The sequence below is a fragment of the Danio rerio genome, chromosome 20 (genome assembly GCF_052040795.2).
Source record: "Danio rerio strain M-AB ecotype USA chromosome 20, GRCz13ab, whole genome shotgun sequence".
Lineage (NCBI taxonomy): Eukaryota > Metazoa > Chordata > Actinopteri > Cypriniformes > Danionidae > Danio > Danio rerio.
Genome location: NC_141040.1, coordinates 24,770,542 through 24,787,500, shown reverse-complemented (window position 1 = coordinate 24,787,500; position 16,959 = coordinate 24,770,542). Strand labels below are relative to the sequence as shown.

Genomic DNA, 16,959 nt, shown 5'->3' with positions numbered 1-16,959 from the left:
ATATATATATATATATATATATATATATATATATATATATATGCCCCTCGCTGCTGGAATCAGCTTCCAGAAATGATCAGATGTGCTTCAACATTAGGCACATTCAAATCAAGACTGAAAACACATCTGTTTAGCTGTGCCTTTACTGAATGAGCACTGAGCTACGTCCAACAGATTGCACTACCATGTTTTTCTCTTCTTCTTCATTCTTTTATTTCACATTTTACCTGTTTTTATGTTTTGTTTTTACGCATTTTTATTATTTGTTTTTATTTTTATTTTACTTGTTTCTTTTATTCTCGTTTATGTAAAGCACTTTGAATTGCCACTGTGTATGAAATGTGCTTTATACATAAACTTGCCTTGCCTATATATATTAGGAGTGTCACGAGACGCTAACTCCATGAGACGAGACGAGACAAGACAGGAGATTGGCTTCACGAGAACGAGACAAGATTTTTACACTGTTTTTAAGAAATCTTCAATGATGAAATATATAAATGGAAAATAGTCTTTTATTAGCTATTTTATTAACTATATAGTTGCTTTTTTAAATCACCTTGTAATGAATGTTATATAACTTCTATTTAAATAAATTCTACACAGTAAAGGACATGCAAACGCTGCAAAATATTTTTCTAATAGCCTATGTGAATGGAAAAATTTATTTTTATATAGAATTTAAATATTAGCTAAATATTTGCTAATATAAGAATGGAAAATATTTTTTTTTAACTGAAAAAAAATCACAATCTGCAAAACAATTTAGGTCCTTCCTAAAAAATTGTAATGAATGTTTTTTTTTTTTCAATTTCATTTTATTTTTATTAATTCTATACAGTAAAGGACAAGCAAGCACTGCTAAATATTTAGATATAAACTTTACTGACTGTGCTCTCCCCTGTACAATTTCACATAAAAATCGTACATTCAGTAAGACTTCATTCATGCACGCATCCCAAACTCTGAGATCTGACTTGTTTTAATGTACATTGATACCGCACGCAGACAGCACACAGCGTTCGGTGATGATGAAGGCGTGTGTCTCGAGTCTCCAGAAGTTCACTGTGTGTGAGCGCATGCTTAGAGACATGTAACGCATGGAAATATTTCTATATCGCATGGATATGAAGCATGGTTAATGTGTGTGACTGCAGTTGTATCCTTTGTTAAACGCGACAGACAGCTGCTGAACTGAAAAAGCGGTTACGTTACACATGCCCAAGCAAAAGAGTCACTCCCGAGCCCAGCCTGGGTTGCCAGGTGTGTGCAAAGCACTTGCTTTGCAGTTCAAGTCAAATCCTGCCTCCAATCTTCAGTGCTAAATTCACCCTCATGCTCCATCATAACATCACAACTTATAAGACAACTTTTCACCTCGACGGGAAATCTCTTCACAATTTAATCTCGAGAGATCTTGTCATACAAGGTCTTGTCACATTCCTAATGTGTATATATATATATATATATATATATATATATATTTTTTTTTTTTTAATATGTACACACACACACATACAGTTGAAGTCAGAATTATTAGCCCCCCTTAATTATTAGCCCTTTTAATTTTTTAATAAATATTATTTTATTATTATTATATTATTTTTATCGTTTATAGTTACTATGTACTATATAGTTACTATAGTAGCTTATAGTTACTAGTTCTATTGGACTGTGACCCCTGGGGTAATTACATTATATTTAAGACACAGCAATAGCGTCAGATGCAGCAGATTGATTTTATAACACCGGGTTAAACTTTCTGTCACATTTACAGCACTGACATACATAAAAAAAATTAAACGAAGTATAGACTTGGGTCTGATGGTGTGTGTGCGCCATTGCATGCAAGGTTTCTGCATTTACATCCACCTCAAAAGATCACAAAAGGGGTCACAAATCACTGGCATTGTTATTTTCGGGGTTGTAGGCTAAAATATTTGGGAACCCCTGGCTTAAAGGGGCTAATCATTTTAACCTTAAAATGGTGTTTAAAAAATAAAAAAAAACTGCTTTTAATCTAGTCGAAATAAAACAAAGAGGACTTTCTCCAGAAGAAAAATAGCAGACATACTGTGAAAATTTCCTTGCTCTGTTCAACATAATTCGGGAAATATTTAAAAAATAAAAAAAATAAATAAAAGGGAGGCTAATAATTCTGACTTCAACTGTATTTATATAATAAATAGACAATGAAATGCATCAAGCCTTTTTTGTTTTGTTTTTTTACTACCCTGACTGTTGGGTGGAAGTCATGTCTCACAGTCTTATATATGGTGTCCATCAGAGCCCCTGTGGTGTGTGTCCATCTGTTGCATCTCTGTCTCTTATCCATTCAGAGCTCAACTCTCCACCTGCACTTCATAAAAACACTCCGTCTGACCTCTATTGTTAAACTCATGTCAACACAGGGCTGAAGGTCAAAGGTCAGCACAGGTCACTGACCCCTGCTCTCAGGAGAATCTGAGAGGCCTCACATGGAGCTCGACTGATCAGAAGAGATTGAAGCAGACACCGGCTGTATGATTATAGAGTTTGGGATCTGGATCTGAGGCTTTGCCCCGACCGGGATCAGCAGACCAAAAGGGGGCAGAGTGAAGTCGAGGGCCTCAGGGGGCGTTTCTGCTCTGGGCCTCTTAATCTGTTAATGAATTCAATTACAACAGGCCCAGCATGTGGCACAAAGGGCTGACGGATGTCTAACCGGTCCAGAGATTCACCACAGAGACTGAGGCATAATCAGGATTCCCTTTCCCTAACAACCAGTGCAAAAGCAAACCTAGAATCTGAATCTCATCAGCTGTCTGATTGAGGGTTCAGAAGCAGATATAAATATAAAATGATAATATAAAAAGAATATTGAAAATATTTCATGGTAATTAAAAAAGAAAAATATACATTTCAGGTAAAAAGAACTAGATATAAATAATAGGGTATATACAGGAATCCTAAAGGTAAATACCTATTTAAGACTTTTTAAAGACATTCTCAGAATATTTTAAGACCTCATTGCTACTTCAATAATAAACAGTTGTAGTTGTAGAAGTAACCAAACTCAGATAAGCTCGGAAGAAACAAAGCTTAAAAGAATAAATTGCGCGGTTGTTTTCAGCGACAGGCTTTAGCCATTGTTTAAACTCGTCTTTCTCTAACCAGGAGTACGCAAACATACATTTTCCCATTTTGCCATCTGTTTCGCTCTATGGTTTTGCTACATGTAGAGAGCATCACATCACTTTCCTGCATTTGTCGCAAATAACTTGACATCACCCGGACAGAGGAGCTTGGCATGACGCGCCCTGGCCTTAACCAATCACATGAATTGAGCACACCGTTGTTAACGCTAGGAGGAAAATAAATATATTTATGCTTTTTTGGAGTCAAACACTTTGGACAACGCTTGAACAAAGTTTAAGACCTTGCAAAAACGTGATTATAACTTTATTATACCTTTTAAGAGCCTTATTTTTCTTATAATTGATTTATCAACTTTTAAGACTTTTTAAGACCTTTCGCAGACACCCTGAAAACTCTTAAAAGTATAGTTCACCAAAAATATTAATTCTATTATTATTTATTGCAAACTTGTATATATTTCTTTCTTCATTTTTAAAAAGTTTAAGTTCCATCAGTATTTCGTCCATAAATTGCCAGTCAATTTTTACAGAAACTGTTTAGTTTTTCAAAAATATTTCTTTGTATATCGACCTCATTCTTCACGTCTGAGTGGGGGCAGCCTTTGGAATCCTTTTAGCTTAAGACTTCCAGCCTTATTCACTTCTGCTTATTTTTAGACGTTAAAAACAGCTCGCTATGCTGCTTCAAGTCGCAAACTCATATTTTCTTATTATATTATGCTTACACGCTTGTTTGTAAAGCAACTAATGTGAATGATTTCTGCCATTTATTATTCCAAACCATTTCTCCCATAGTTAACTGAATTAGAAGTTCTGAAAAAATGGCAGAAACAGTCAATAAGATCTTCAAAGTATCTATGTTATACCGAAGAAACAAAGCAATACAGATTTAGAACCACACTGAATTCACAAAATGAAACATAAACTAAAATAAAAGCTAATTTAACCTATAAATTATTTTTATAGGGATAATATTTTCTTCCTGTTTAATTTCTAGTCCCTTTGTTTACATTTTTTGTTTGTTTTCATGGTTACTCATTGATTATGTTCACCTGTTCATCCTGTTTTCCTTCGTTCACATCTTATATACATACTGCCGTGTCTCTGTTTGCTGTAATGTTGATGTTTGGTTGGTTTTCTTAAAAGTGTCTTCCTGTGATCTCCTGAGTATCTGTGAATTGTAAATAAAAACTGTTGGACAGAATCATATTTGCTTTGCTTGCTTGCTGACTGGCAAAAATAACAGCTAATAAGACACAATAAAACACTGCACAAAAGATAGCTCAGCTGTGATTTAAATTCACACCTGAATAGTAACAAGCAAACATTCCTCATTTTGTCTCTTTTTTTCAGCGTTAGAGAACATCTTGTTATCTGAGAAAACAGCTGACAGAAAACACACAAAGGGCAATTTCTGCACCAAATCTGCCAACGCAGATTTCATTCTCTTGGAAATTATTCTCAGACCTTAAGGTGGCGTTGAGAGAAAGGGTAATTTAAAGAGTGACAGTGCAAATGGATGAGAGCTGATCCAGGGAAAGATGGAGGCCCGCGAGAGCCGCTGATTTATGAGACTTGAGGGGGGGGATCAATGCGAACCCTAGCCAAACCTCCATAATGACAACACAACCACCCCAGGCCCTCACAAGCCCTTTCTCTGAGGCCAAAAAGAAAAAATGCTGAAAGGAACGAGAAAGTCCAGCCTGAGGGAAAGCGATGGAGGTGCAAGAGATGTCTTTTTCACCTGTTTCTGCTCCCACATTTCTCCATCTCTGTGTCTAAACGCCCACACACGAGCTAGATTGCATTTGCAACATGCACATATGCTATTACAGTACAAGCATGCTTAATATGCAGCGAATATAAAGCACACGGTTTGATTAGTGTCTACTTTGCCCTTTAGCTTTAGTTCTCTGTGGAAAGACATGCAGATGCTGGCTGTCCTTGTATTGTCCATTTTCTTCCTGTTGATTGAGAGGTGCATTCTGAATATATTAGTGATATGTAATGTCAAGTGCATTAAAAGATGAGTAAAATTTGTCATTTCAAAGTTTTAATACCATATTTACACATTATAACATCAACTTTGTAATAAATATTGCAATAATAAGGCCATAATTCGGTCCAAAAATCGGTCACATTTTCTTATTTAACGCAAATGGATTGTAAAAGATTTCATGTAGAGAATAATGCTATTTTTAAACGATTCCAATAGCCTATGTTCTGTGATTTGCTATAATCCATAGTTTAGTGATTCTGAAATTTATAGCTTTTTAAAAATGTTAATAAATTACACAATGGTGACATGGTGGCTCAGTGGTTAAATTGTCTGTTACCTCACAGCAAGAATCCAGCTAGTTCGAGCCCCGGCTAGGCCATTAGTGTTTCTGTGTTTGCTTGTCCTCCCCTTGTCGGCATGGGTATCCCCATCATGTATAGGTGTTTCCCAGTACTGCGTTGCAGCAGGAACGGCATTTGCTGCGTAAAACATATGCTGGATATAAGTATGCTGGGATAAATCGTCTGATAATCGGTGTCAGCCAACAATCACATTTACGTTTAAATAGTTTTTAGCACCATATAACACCATATCAGTACAAATAATTACATATCATTATCTTTGTTTTGTCTTTTTTACAAAAGAGAATATACATATATATATATATATATATATATATATATATATATATATATATATATATATATATATATATATATATATATATATAATAAAAAAGAGAAATATTAATAATACTAATAATGCTAATAATAAAAGAGGAAAAGAAAAATGGAAACAAGACTAATATGTGTACAGAAAATTACAATCAAATCTCACAATCAAATGTTCAGATACATTGAAAATGTTGAAAGTAAATATTTACAATTAAACAGTGTAAGATAGTATTAGATAAAACAAACAAATTAAATTACTACGAAATAAATTAAAAAGAGGACAGTGCATCTATTAAATGGAAAGGAATACCTTCCAACAATCACATTTAATGACTCAATTAGTAATCACCAATTCAGCTGATCTCATGAACTGATTGCAGAGGCTTGTTTATGAGTTTGCAAACAGAGGAAGGCGCGTGAATTACCTGATTATTTAATAATATACCTTATTGTAATGTATTTATTGCAATAAACAGTAGTTTATAGGCCTGTTCACTTTTAGTAAAGAAGTATTACATTTATAGGTGTTCATTTTAACTTCTAAAGCATCAAATACGTGCTCCAAACTTTTTCTTGATTGAGACATCCTGAATTCTTCTTTCATCATTTGCAATGTTTCCAAATTGCATTGTTTGTAATATTTCTTACCAATTTTTATATCTGTTATATTGTTTTGTGTGGCAGTTCATTCTGCTGCGGAGACCCCTGATAAACAAGGGACTAAGCCAAAGTTAAATGAATGACTTATTTTCTGTAAAGCTGCTTCTGGCCATGCGCACTAAATGGTTGTAAGAGATGTGTTTAAGGTATTATATGCAGCATCCCTAATTCTTATTCTTAGGTAAGGCAAGATCTTCTCTTAAGACTTAAGAGTTAAAATGTGCTTAATGCATTATAAAGCGTGAAGCATTAGAATCGGGACTCAGTATCGGCCGATTACCATGGCAAGGAATCAGCAAAAATTCTGATCGGAGCATCCTTAGCTGGATAAGTTAGTGTTTCATTCCCCTGTGGTGACCACTAATAAATAAAGGGACTAAGCCGAAGGAAAATGTATAAATAAATGATAACACAGTTCTGTAAACTGTAAATAAGCTTTATACTTTCCATTTTAACAAGTGATCTCAGTCATAAACAGAATTACTCAAAAAACATTATTTACTGAATAACAAAATCCATGCTGTAGAATCAGAGCTACCATAATCAGTACTGTAAAATCATGTGAAATTAATAACAGCACCTTTATATGTGCTGAGTGAATAAAGTCACTGATAAAATTTGTGAATCAACAGCACATGATGATATCATCTGATCATAATCTCTCTGGTTTTTCTTGGCAAAACACAGCCACATAGTTACAGCAGCCAGAGAGAAACACACATTACAAAAACCAAGAGTCAAAGTGCGCAAGTAAAGAAAACACTGATCACCACAATGGTGACTTCAAACAAAACTGATGGGATTTTGTAAAGCTGAAAATGATCAAAGGAGGTGTTTTTATTACACCATGTCTTTCTCACTAAAAAGGCCAATTCGAATTACTACAGGCACTGAAGAGTTGATGATAATCAGTTCCTGTAGGCCAAAATGTGTTTACATTGGGAGTCTGCTAGTTGTCACACTACTGATACAGAGGGGGAAGTTCTAACCTGCTGATTGGTCAGTTTAATGTTGTGAAAATGGTCGAGGAAAAAAAAAAAGACTGTAACTATTGCTCTCTTTTTTTCTGTCTCTTGCTTCTTTGGACTCTTTCTCTCTCCCCATCTCTTAGGTAACAATTCTACATTTTATCATGTCATTTTTTTTTTTTTCATACATTAGTTCTGTTATTGGTATAAGTGATGAAGATGGTAATATATGAAATGTTCAGCGCACTTATAACAATACTTCAGTCATTCGGCAATACGGCCTGAACCACTATAGAAAAAAGCAATATAGGCTCATTCTGAAAACATAGCCCTATATACATTTCTGGAGATTACGAATTACGTAGACAGAGGAACATATGGCTGCATTTCGTTTTTTAAATGAACACTGCAAGGTGGTATGAAACCATTGCTTTTCGTACTACCAGCTGATCGCTTACCTCTATATAGACGACTTTTCCCCTATTAAAAGTTTGTCCAAGTTTGGTGGACTTGAGACACAGAGCAGAGATGACAGTGACAACTGGGTTCGAGTCTGGTGGAAAACGGTTTCATAAAGCAGGTAAGACACAAACAAAAGCTAAAAAATAAAATAAACAAGTACAGGGTGAGAATGTGGTAAAATCTGAATAAGTTATCATCTTTTTCTGGATTGCTTTTAAAAACACTCAGTTAGGTGTATGAAAGTGGGTGGGCAGATCAATGGGTGCTTTGAAAAACACTATTGGTTGGGTTTGGGAAAGGAGGTGGGTGGGTCAGTCAGTTGGTCAGTTGGTTGACTGCAACCTCTAGAGGTTTTACAGGAGAAGAGCAGGTGCGAATAGCACTCGCGTTAGAAATCTGAGACCTCAAAAACCATACAGAGCAGCCTCTAGTGCATTCACGAAAACAAAAACTGCAAAAAAAATGTGCCTCCTGGAACATATTTAGCGCTCTTCAGAAATGTTTATCTTCTTCTTCTTCTTTGGCCTTAGTCCCATATAGTTGCGGGGTCGGCTCTTTGGAACAAGTCCTTCATTTAGACTTGTCCATATGACAACGACTTTTTTTTTTTACACAATCCAGCCGGCCTGTCATCTGGGCCTGGCACTATTATACACTACGGACAATTTAGCCTTCCCAATTCACCTGTACCGCATGTCTTTGGACTGTGAGGAAAACCGGAGCACCCGGAGAAAACCCACGCGAAGACAGGAAGAACATGCAAACTCCTCACAAAAATGCCAACTGAGCCGAAGTTCGAATTAAGCCTAGTTCACACTACAGGATTTTAAACATCAGCAGATCGCTGTGCCGTTCACACTACATGACTTGACTTTGTGTCTTTTAATCTCTGTGGTGTTCACACTACGCAACACTCCGTGAACGATCCACAAGAGGGGGGTCACACACTACATGATCTGACAACAACTCATTCCCCATCAGTTCATTCAAGCTACCAAACCACAGCCAATGAAAATTTGAGGGAGGAGTCGTCAGAAAATGCTGAACACTATTGGCTGCTTGTGTGCTGATGACATCACTGACAGCGTTTCAAGCTTTGGAGAAAGCATTTAAAAACATCGTCAAATCAACTAATTTATGAGCGGATTAATCACTCATTTGCAGGTTCCAGTAGATAAATACACAGAGAGTTTTTAATTTTTGTAATTTTATAACTCTTTGAAATAAAACTAACATATTTATAACACCCTGCCGTTTTCTAACTATTAGTGTATTTCTTTCTGACATTGTTATTTTTTTTATTACAAAACAGTAAAGAACTGAGCATTTCTGCCTTAAATTATCATATTGGTTAAAATGACTGCATGCATGTCTGATACTTTTCACTGTGACTTTAAATATGTGTGCATTTTCTTGCCTAGCAACTTCCTGCTAACATAAACAAAACTTTCTGATGGCAAAAACATCAATTTACTTCAGATATCTTTCAAAACAGCATATTCTGTGCTGTGAAATAGCTCCTGTTTGAAAGTGGAAATGAAAGCCAAGACCTTTAAGTGTTTCAGTATCTTAACTACATATTTATAGGCTGCATTAACAAAAAAAGATTATATTTTTAGGGTAATGGTGTCATTAAATATGATGCCAGACATTCAAAGCTTAATTTTAATATCTCAATAATAGCTTTGAATGTAAATATGTTGTGACAGTATGGCGTTTTATATGAGAACGGTCAGAATGAGCAGTATGGTAATTCTAATAGTTACACAATTCTAGTTCCACTGTTAATATAGCCTATACTCTCATGTCTGTACTAACGCAGAATGAAGCGAGTGCACCGATGCCCATTCTGACCAATCAGAGATGTTTCTGCTGAGCTCCTGAACACACAGGCACGCGGCTCATGCTGATATGCTCTCTCATTGGCTGCAACTCGTCACTACATCTGACCACACTTGGGGTTGAGTCGGCCGACTGCTCTGGAATATTTAGCATGCTGAATGTTGGATTTCTGTCTGCGAGGTGTCGGCGACGCGTCAGCGAGCCTCGTTGATGCGTTGTTCAGTAGTTCACACATAAAGAGCGGCGAGCGCCGAGCACCCGCAGATTTCTTCCCGATCACAGCCCGATCTGTCGGCGAGCTCGTTAACTTCCAAATCGGGCTCAAATCAGGCTTAAAATCCTTTAGTGTGAACTAGGCATTAGCGACCTTCTTGCTGTGAGGCGACAGCACTACCTACTGCGCCACTGCTTCGCCACTCTTCAGTACTGTATATAGCGGTACGTAATCAGGATGAGCCTGGGTTGGAAAAAACTGCCTCATAATTTAATGTGATTTATTTCAGATGAATTTTTAGAGTTTGGCAATCCAATTTTACTATATACTGCAACTGTATTAAAAAAGCAGCATTTACATTCATCAAATCATTTCCTTTTGTGTTCCATAGAAGAAAGTCATATATTTTATTACAACATTTTAATATTTTGGAGGTGAATCATGCTTTAACCGCATTGCCGTTGATTAATTTAATTAACATGCTGTGCAAGAGCAGCAACTGCTTTGATATAAAACTAATTTCCGTGGAATAAGGATAGGTTTTTATTCACACTCAATGATGCAGATGAATGTGGACAAGAGGAGGGTAATAATTACGCTTTTTTGCTCCTCATGAGTATCTGGATAGCCCTACAGTTCATGCAAGACAAGAATAACCCAAATGAAAAGCAGCTATTTCAAACCTCCGGCGCATATGCCCATTATTTGCACACATCTTCAACAAACCGTGAAAACGGCTCCAGCAATTTCCTAGGATGGAATGAACCATAACAAGCGGGTTATTTGTGAGCATCACAACATTTTGGGAACAACAGACAGATGGCTAAGTTGTAAAAAAAATGAAGCACTTTTACTGCACATAAGAGATGCTCATTTAAACACGCAAACCAAAAAAGGCCAAGGGTGATTTGTTTCTATTTGATCAGACTCTTTGAGGATTTGAAGGAGAGGGTCATAAATAACTGTGAGGAAAATAGCATCAATCATGCTTAACCACATCCACAGATAAAAGCTGCACTCTTATGGCCATCATTTGCATCCATTTATGCGCACTTGGGCCTTTTTTGCAAGTGTGTGGCAGTGTGGGAGTGTTTAATTGAAAATACTACTAGTCTGTCTGCTTTTATGTCACGCCGAGTCTATAATTAGTGTAGTAACATTCAAATCGGCATAATGATAGTGTGCATTTACATGCATAGACTAGTCTCACACAAAGATCTGGTGTTGGAAGATTGTCATTTTTCAAGAAATATAACCCGAGCAGCTAGTAATGATGTAAATGTCAACACAATGTCAGCAGGCTTTCTCATACAACAACTGCAAGCTGTCAGTGTGCAACTGGAATTTCACCTCTGCACATGTTTGTAATGGCATCCGATGTTGCTGAACCCAAGAAATGTGGAAGAATATAAGTGACAGATGGATTTTGTGTGTATGAAACTCTTCACTGTTTTACTATTTACTACAAAAAAGAAGCATGAGAAATAAAAACATGGCTTTGCATTGAGCTTTTAAATGTTGAATCTGGACAGTTTTCAGTGTATGTGACTGTGTGTGCATGTGCATTTACACCTTTGTGCCTGAAGGGTGACAAAGTGTCCTGACTGAAGTGACAAATCACCCTAAAATTGAGCCTGATTCTGATTATCACACAGCACCTTCATGCAGCTGAGCTCTATTAATTCTATTAATGATGTGCTGGATGGTGGTTTTGTGTCTAAGGCTTAGGGCTGGGCGAAAAAAGATCACGATAATGTTTTTCATATCAGTCCATATTGATAATTATCACGATTAATATCAAATCTTTATATCTATTAATTTTAAAGGCTTTCAGCATTCCAATCTCTTTGTGCAGCTGATTTAACACATTTTGTGAAATGTTTTAGCTGTCTGACAACATAGATAATAAAATAATAAACAAAAGAACAATCTTAATTCAGCATTTACTGTTCAAATTTTTAACAACCAATGAGAAGGTAAGTTAATATTCACAGAATTTTCAGTTTTGTATAAACTCTCGTTTTAATGGCGAGTATGGTGAATTTAGGGTGAAATATACTATATTTTATTTAGGGATGCTAACGATTACTTGATGATCAATTGATTGTCAGTAACCCTTTAATTGATAGACCTTATCGATGACAAATTAAGCATAGAAATTTAAAGGTTTAGTTATGCTTTGCGCTGTGAGACACATCCAAGTCATGTGTGTGCAGTTTACCTTACTTATGGAGCCACCCTCTTGACATCGCATATTGTGGGATGCTTAAAACCCTGTTATGTGCAGATCTCTGTTATATCCGCAGGTGTTTTAACCAATTTTATCTCACAGACTGGCACGAATAGTCCTATGCTCACGGCGAGACATCCTCTTCATTCTCAACTCAGAGTTTCTGAGTTCTCTCATCCTTCAGACCGAGTTTATTCTTCCGAGGTAACGTTAATCTATGAATATTTGCAGTGTTGCGAATAGTTTGTAAAGACTGTCCAGCTCATGCTGTTCGATCCGCTTGATTAAACTAACTAAACTAAAACCGCGAAAACTCAAAATTTCTCGTAAGGCATCGCTTTTGAAAATGATAACATAAGACTCTGCTGGGTAGTTGCGCTGGTTTACCAACACTTGTTTGGGTCTGTGGTTTTATTAGCATCTTCATAAGAGTGGGATTGTTTTTAATGATGAAACAAGTTTGTGGTGTTGGCTGCTTTTGATGGTACTAGTCGTCTGAGCAGTTAACAGTGCACATTGCTTTGTGTCGGAAGTAACGTTGCAATAGCTCTAACCTACTTAAGTTAAGTGACATTTCTTGTCAACAATGTCTGTGACAGCATGATTCAGCATGATTTTTTTCTTACTCCAAGTGCAACTAACACTGTATGGCGATAAACTTATAAGGGTGCGGCAACCGGAAGTGCCGGCTGCAAAATGCCAGCGCAGCGCTACGCATAGTAGATATTATCGAACACTTATTGAACTGTCATTATCGTTTTATCCAAAAAATGTTTATCATGATAATTATCAATATGGAATTATCGCCCAGCACTAAGGCTACGTTTACACTGCCGGCAAATGTTGCCAGAATCAGATTTTTTTCGCCCACATGTGACTCAGATCTGTTTTTGTAATGACAGTTTGAACAGCCCAAACAGCATGGAATCTGATGTTTTCAATTCTGATTTGTGCCACTTTCATATGTGGTATTAAATCTGGTACAAATCTGATGTTTTGCAATCCGACCGCAGTGTGAACAGTTATGTAGGAATTCATGTAATGTAATGTAATGTAATGTAAAGTGTATTTATATAGCGCATTTATTGTGTATGGCCATACACCCAAAGCGCTTTACAATCATGAGGGGGGTCTCTCCACACCACCACCAGTGTGCAGCATCCACTTGGATGATGCGACGGCTGCCACAGGACAACGGCGCCAGTGCGCTCACCACACACCAGCTATTGGTGGAGTGGAGAGATAGTGATAGAGCCAATTCGGTGGAAGGGGATGATTGGGAGGCCATGATCATAAGGGCCGATAGAGGGACTTTGGCCAGGACACTGGGGTTACACCCCTGCTCTTTCACGAGAAGTGCCATGGGATTTTTAATGACCACAGAGAGTCAGGACCTCGGTTTAACGTCTCATCCGACATCATGTGACTTAATTTTTCATGTTACATAATTTTTGAACAATACACGTCATTATTCTGTACTGGTTCTTGTTGCAAGCATAGTCAACTTTACAGCAGGTAAGTTAAGGTTGTTCATCAATGACAAAACATCAGTGTTTTTAATCACAAAACACTTATTTTAGATTTCAAACACTGAAATACATATCAGTACTAGTAAAACAACCATTTACAGGTCATAAAAAACACAGCTGTTGTCTGTGAAAACCGCAATAATCATATTAATCACTTCCAGGGTTCATACACATTTTTACTACTAAAACTCTATGACTTTTCCATAACTTTTAAGTACATTTTCATGTCTACACATGCATGATAAATAATAAGAAAAACAATGACGTTCAAATTTATTACAGCATCTCATAGAACACGTAACATTCTATTTTGTTTACATTTGTTTATATATTGATTTAGATAATGCTTACACAGCACTAACAATGTGAGAGCAAGTTTTTGGCCAAGGACAGAAAAGAAGTAAAGACAACTTACCTATATTAGGGCTGCACAATATATCGTTTTAGCATTGATATCATAATGTGTGCGTCTGCAATAGTCACAGGATATGCAATGTTGGGAGTATAGTTTAATTTAGAGTTTAATCATACTTTCAGTTTAATCAACACTTTCACTTATTTCAAACATTTATGAATTTTTTTTTTAATGAACACAAAAAGAATATAATTTAAAAACTCCTATAGAATTGAAACAAGTGAAGTGTGAGTAACCAGTGTAAATAGAGTAAATAGTACATTTTAATCTTTGAGTTAACTGTCCCTTTAAGGCCTGTGACTGTGTGAACATTTCAAAATTTCAAATTTTAGAACATCCAGCCACAAGAAATTTTTTGTAAATTTAATAAAGATTAAATAATATAAAATGAAGACTATACAGTGTTGATTATTCAATATCTGTTCCTGAATAATGAATACCTGAAAACTAAAATTAATTTTTATCTTTACTATATTTTATTTATCTATGCTTGTCATTTATTTGTTATTTAATTTATTATTCCAGATTCACTCCTCTACAAAATCCCCCCAATTAATCCAAATAAACCTGTTAAATCATCTGGTGATGTTGTATTCACATCGCAATATATCACAGAAATACAAAATATAGTAATGTCAGATTTTTCCAATATTGCGTATCCGTATATGCGTGTCCGCATATCCGCAAATCCGTGGGTTTTTCTGCTTTTACAAAACTTTTCCAGGCTTGGAAAATGCCATGTCAAAATTCCATGCCTTTCCAGGTTTTCCATGACCTGGAACCCTGCACTTCATGCAGTATACACATTGTGTACATAATTAGACATTTTGTGCTGTGTGAAGTTGTATGTTCACACTGGAAATCTGATACTGGCCACATTTATAACAACAGTGTGAACAGCTATGCAAAACAATCAGATCTTAGAAAAAAATCAGATTTGAGAACTAAGCCTCAGGTCCTGTTTACACTAATGCATTTTTTTTGCTACAGTTACACCATCTGTCCACACTACGAGTTTTCAAGCGCCGCAAACTGAGCTTTTTGGAAACGCTGGAGCATTTTAAAACGCTGCTGCTCTGTCTCAGTGTGGATGGGGGAAAACGGAGACATCTGAAAATGGAGGCGGGGCTGCAGACATTCGCCTCTCTGATTGGGCCTTTTTCTCAATATTAAGTAGCCTACACACAGTTTAGTCCTGCATCCTCTCCTTGTAAGTTCAGACTTCACAAGTTTGATATTGAAAACCATCCCATACCCAAGGACATGTGAGGTAAATCTTCAAAGGGAACAGTGTACTTTATAACCTCATTCACATCACCCTGGCTACGTTGTTTCACTTTCTTAACGATAATATGAAAACATGATATAAAGAACTGCTATTTTTATTTTGATAATAACAGACCGCAGCTATGTTGAGCCGTCGTGCTGCATATCTAAGCATAATCTTCACTGTATGCCTATTCATAACAAAACGGAGCCTATAACATCACTGCCTCCTTTCATTTTCATTAAAAATACGAAACATACCCTCTTTTGCTGAATATCAGTTTTAATAATCAATAATGGCCATTATAAAAGTATAACGTACAGTAAGTTTATTCATTATAGGAAATAAAGGCAAGCAATCAGTCAATATGCAGAATGTACGTGTTTACATTAATTATTAACTTTGCGCTCAGCCAAAACACGTTACCTAAGAACAAGTAATAGATTCAAAAGACCAAAATCGGGGAATATGTAGTTAGATATAAACAACAACATTAATTAAATATCACGTCTAGCAAATACAGTGAGATTAGATCCAGCGGTAGATCCTTGATGAACACTCCGACGAGCACAGCTCTTATCTGGCTAGATAGGCTGCAGCGCTGCCAGAGTGTGTGTGTGTGTGTGGTCACGTGATGTGTGTTTTCAGTGTTTTGGTGTAGACGGAGAGTTGTTCAGAAATGCTGGAGAAAACAATTGTGTGGAAGCGGATCGTTTTCTTTCTAAAACACCGTTTTATAACTAAAAATTACTAGTGTAAACGGGGCCTCAGTGTGATAGTAGCCTTATTCACACTGACAAAATCATAACCCTATGGAAGATAGGGATTTGCTAATTATGAGAGTTGTACAAATTTAGTATTGAGTTGCACTTTGGAGGAATATTAAAAATGAATGCTGATCTTCTAGAGGAATTTTATGCAGGGTTCAATTCTGAAAGGAATCAAAATTTTAAGTAAAACATTTTAGAAATGTTCCCAGTGATGGGTTGTGGCTGGAAAGGCATCCGCTGTGTAAAACATATGCTGGATAAGTGTGCGGTTCATTCCGCTGTGGCAACCCCAGATTAATAAAGGGAAAAAGAAGCTAAAAAGAAAATGAATGAATGAATTTTAGAAATGATAAATTTGTAATTACAAAGGGTTCATTGAAGTGGGCATTTTTGAGCACTTCACTTTGAAATGAGCCCTCTGTATGGTCTAGTTTATAGCTGGATTTATTCAATTCAAGTATATTTTTATTGCCCTTTTCACAATAATTATTGTTTGCATTTCATTACAATCTATATAAAAAAGTAAAGCTATGAGCAGGGTGGAACAAAGTCTATGCTTACTGTTCCTGCTGTTTATCTACATGACAAAAATAGTGATAGTTTGTTTTGCAAACTATTGAATGTTTTCCAACTTATTCTTAGCAAAAGAGCAAGCGCTGCCATATTTAACTTGAATGGGTTTTTCCTGCTTCCTGTTATTTCAGCTGTACTTAATGGTGAAAACTTGTATTTGTTATATTGCTGAATACTGCACTTTCTTTTTCTATGTGTTGTTTACCTATTGTGGTTAAA

General features: G+C 36.2%; 1 protein-coding gene across 2 annotated transcripts in view; it reads right to left on the bottom strand.

Annotated features, from left to right (window-relative positions):
* Nucleotides 1-16,959, bottom strand: part of LOC147832200 (uncharacterized) — a 241,579-nt gene that overhangs the window by 189,492 nt on the left and 35,128 nt on the right. For both annotated transcript variants that reach the window (XM_087298134.1, XM_087298133.1), the window contains exons 4-5: nucleotides 5,474-5,615; nucleotides 4,232-4,308 (exon numbers count right to left, since the gene is read on the bottom strand). In XM_087298134.1, coding sequence (XP_087154260.1) covers nucleotides 4,232-4,308; nucleotides 5,474-5,615 — 219 coding nt within the window. The remainder of the gene's footprint in view (nucleotides 1-4,231; nucleotides 4,309-5,473; nucleotides 5,616-16,959) is intronic.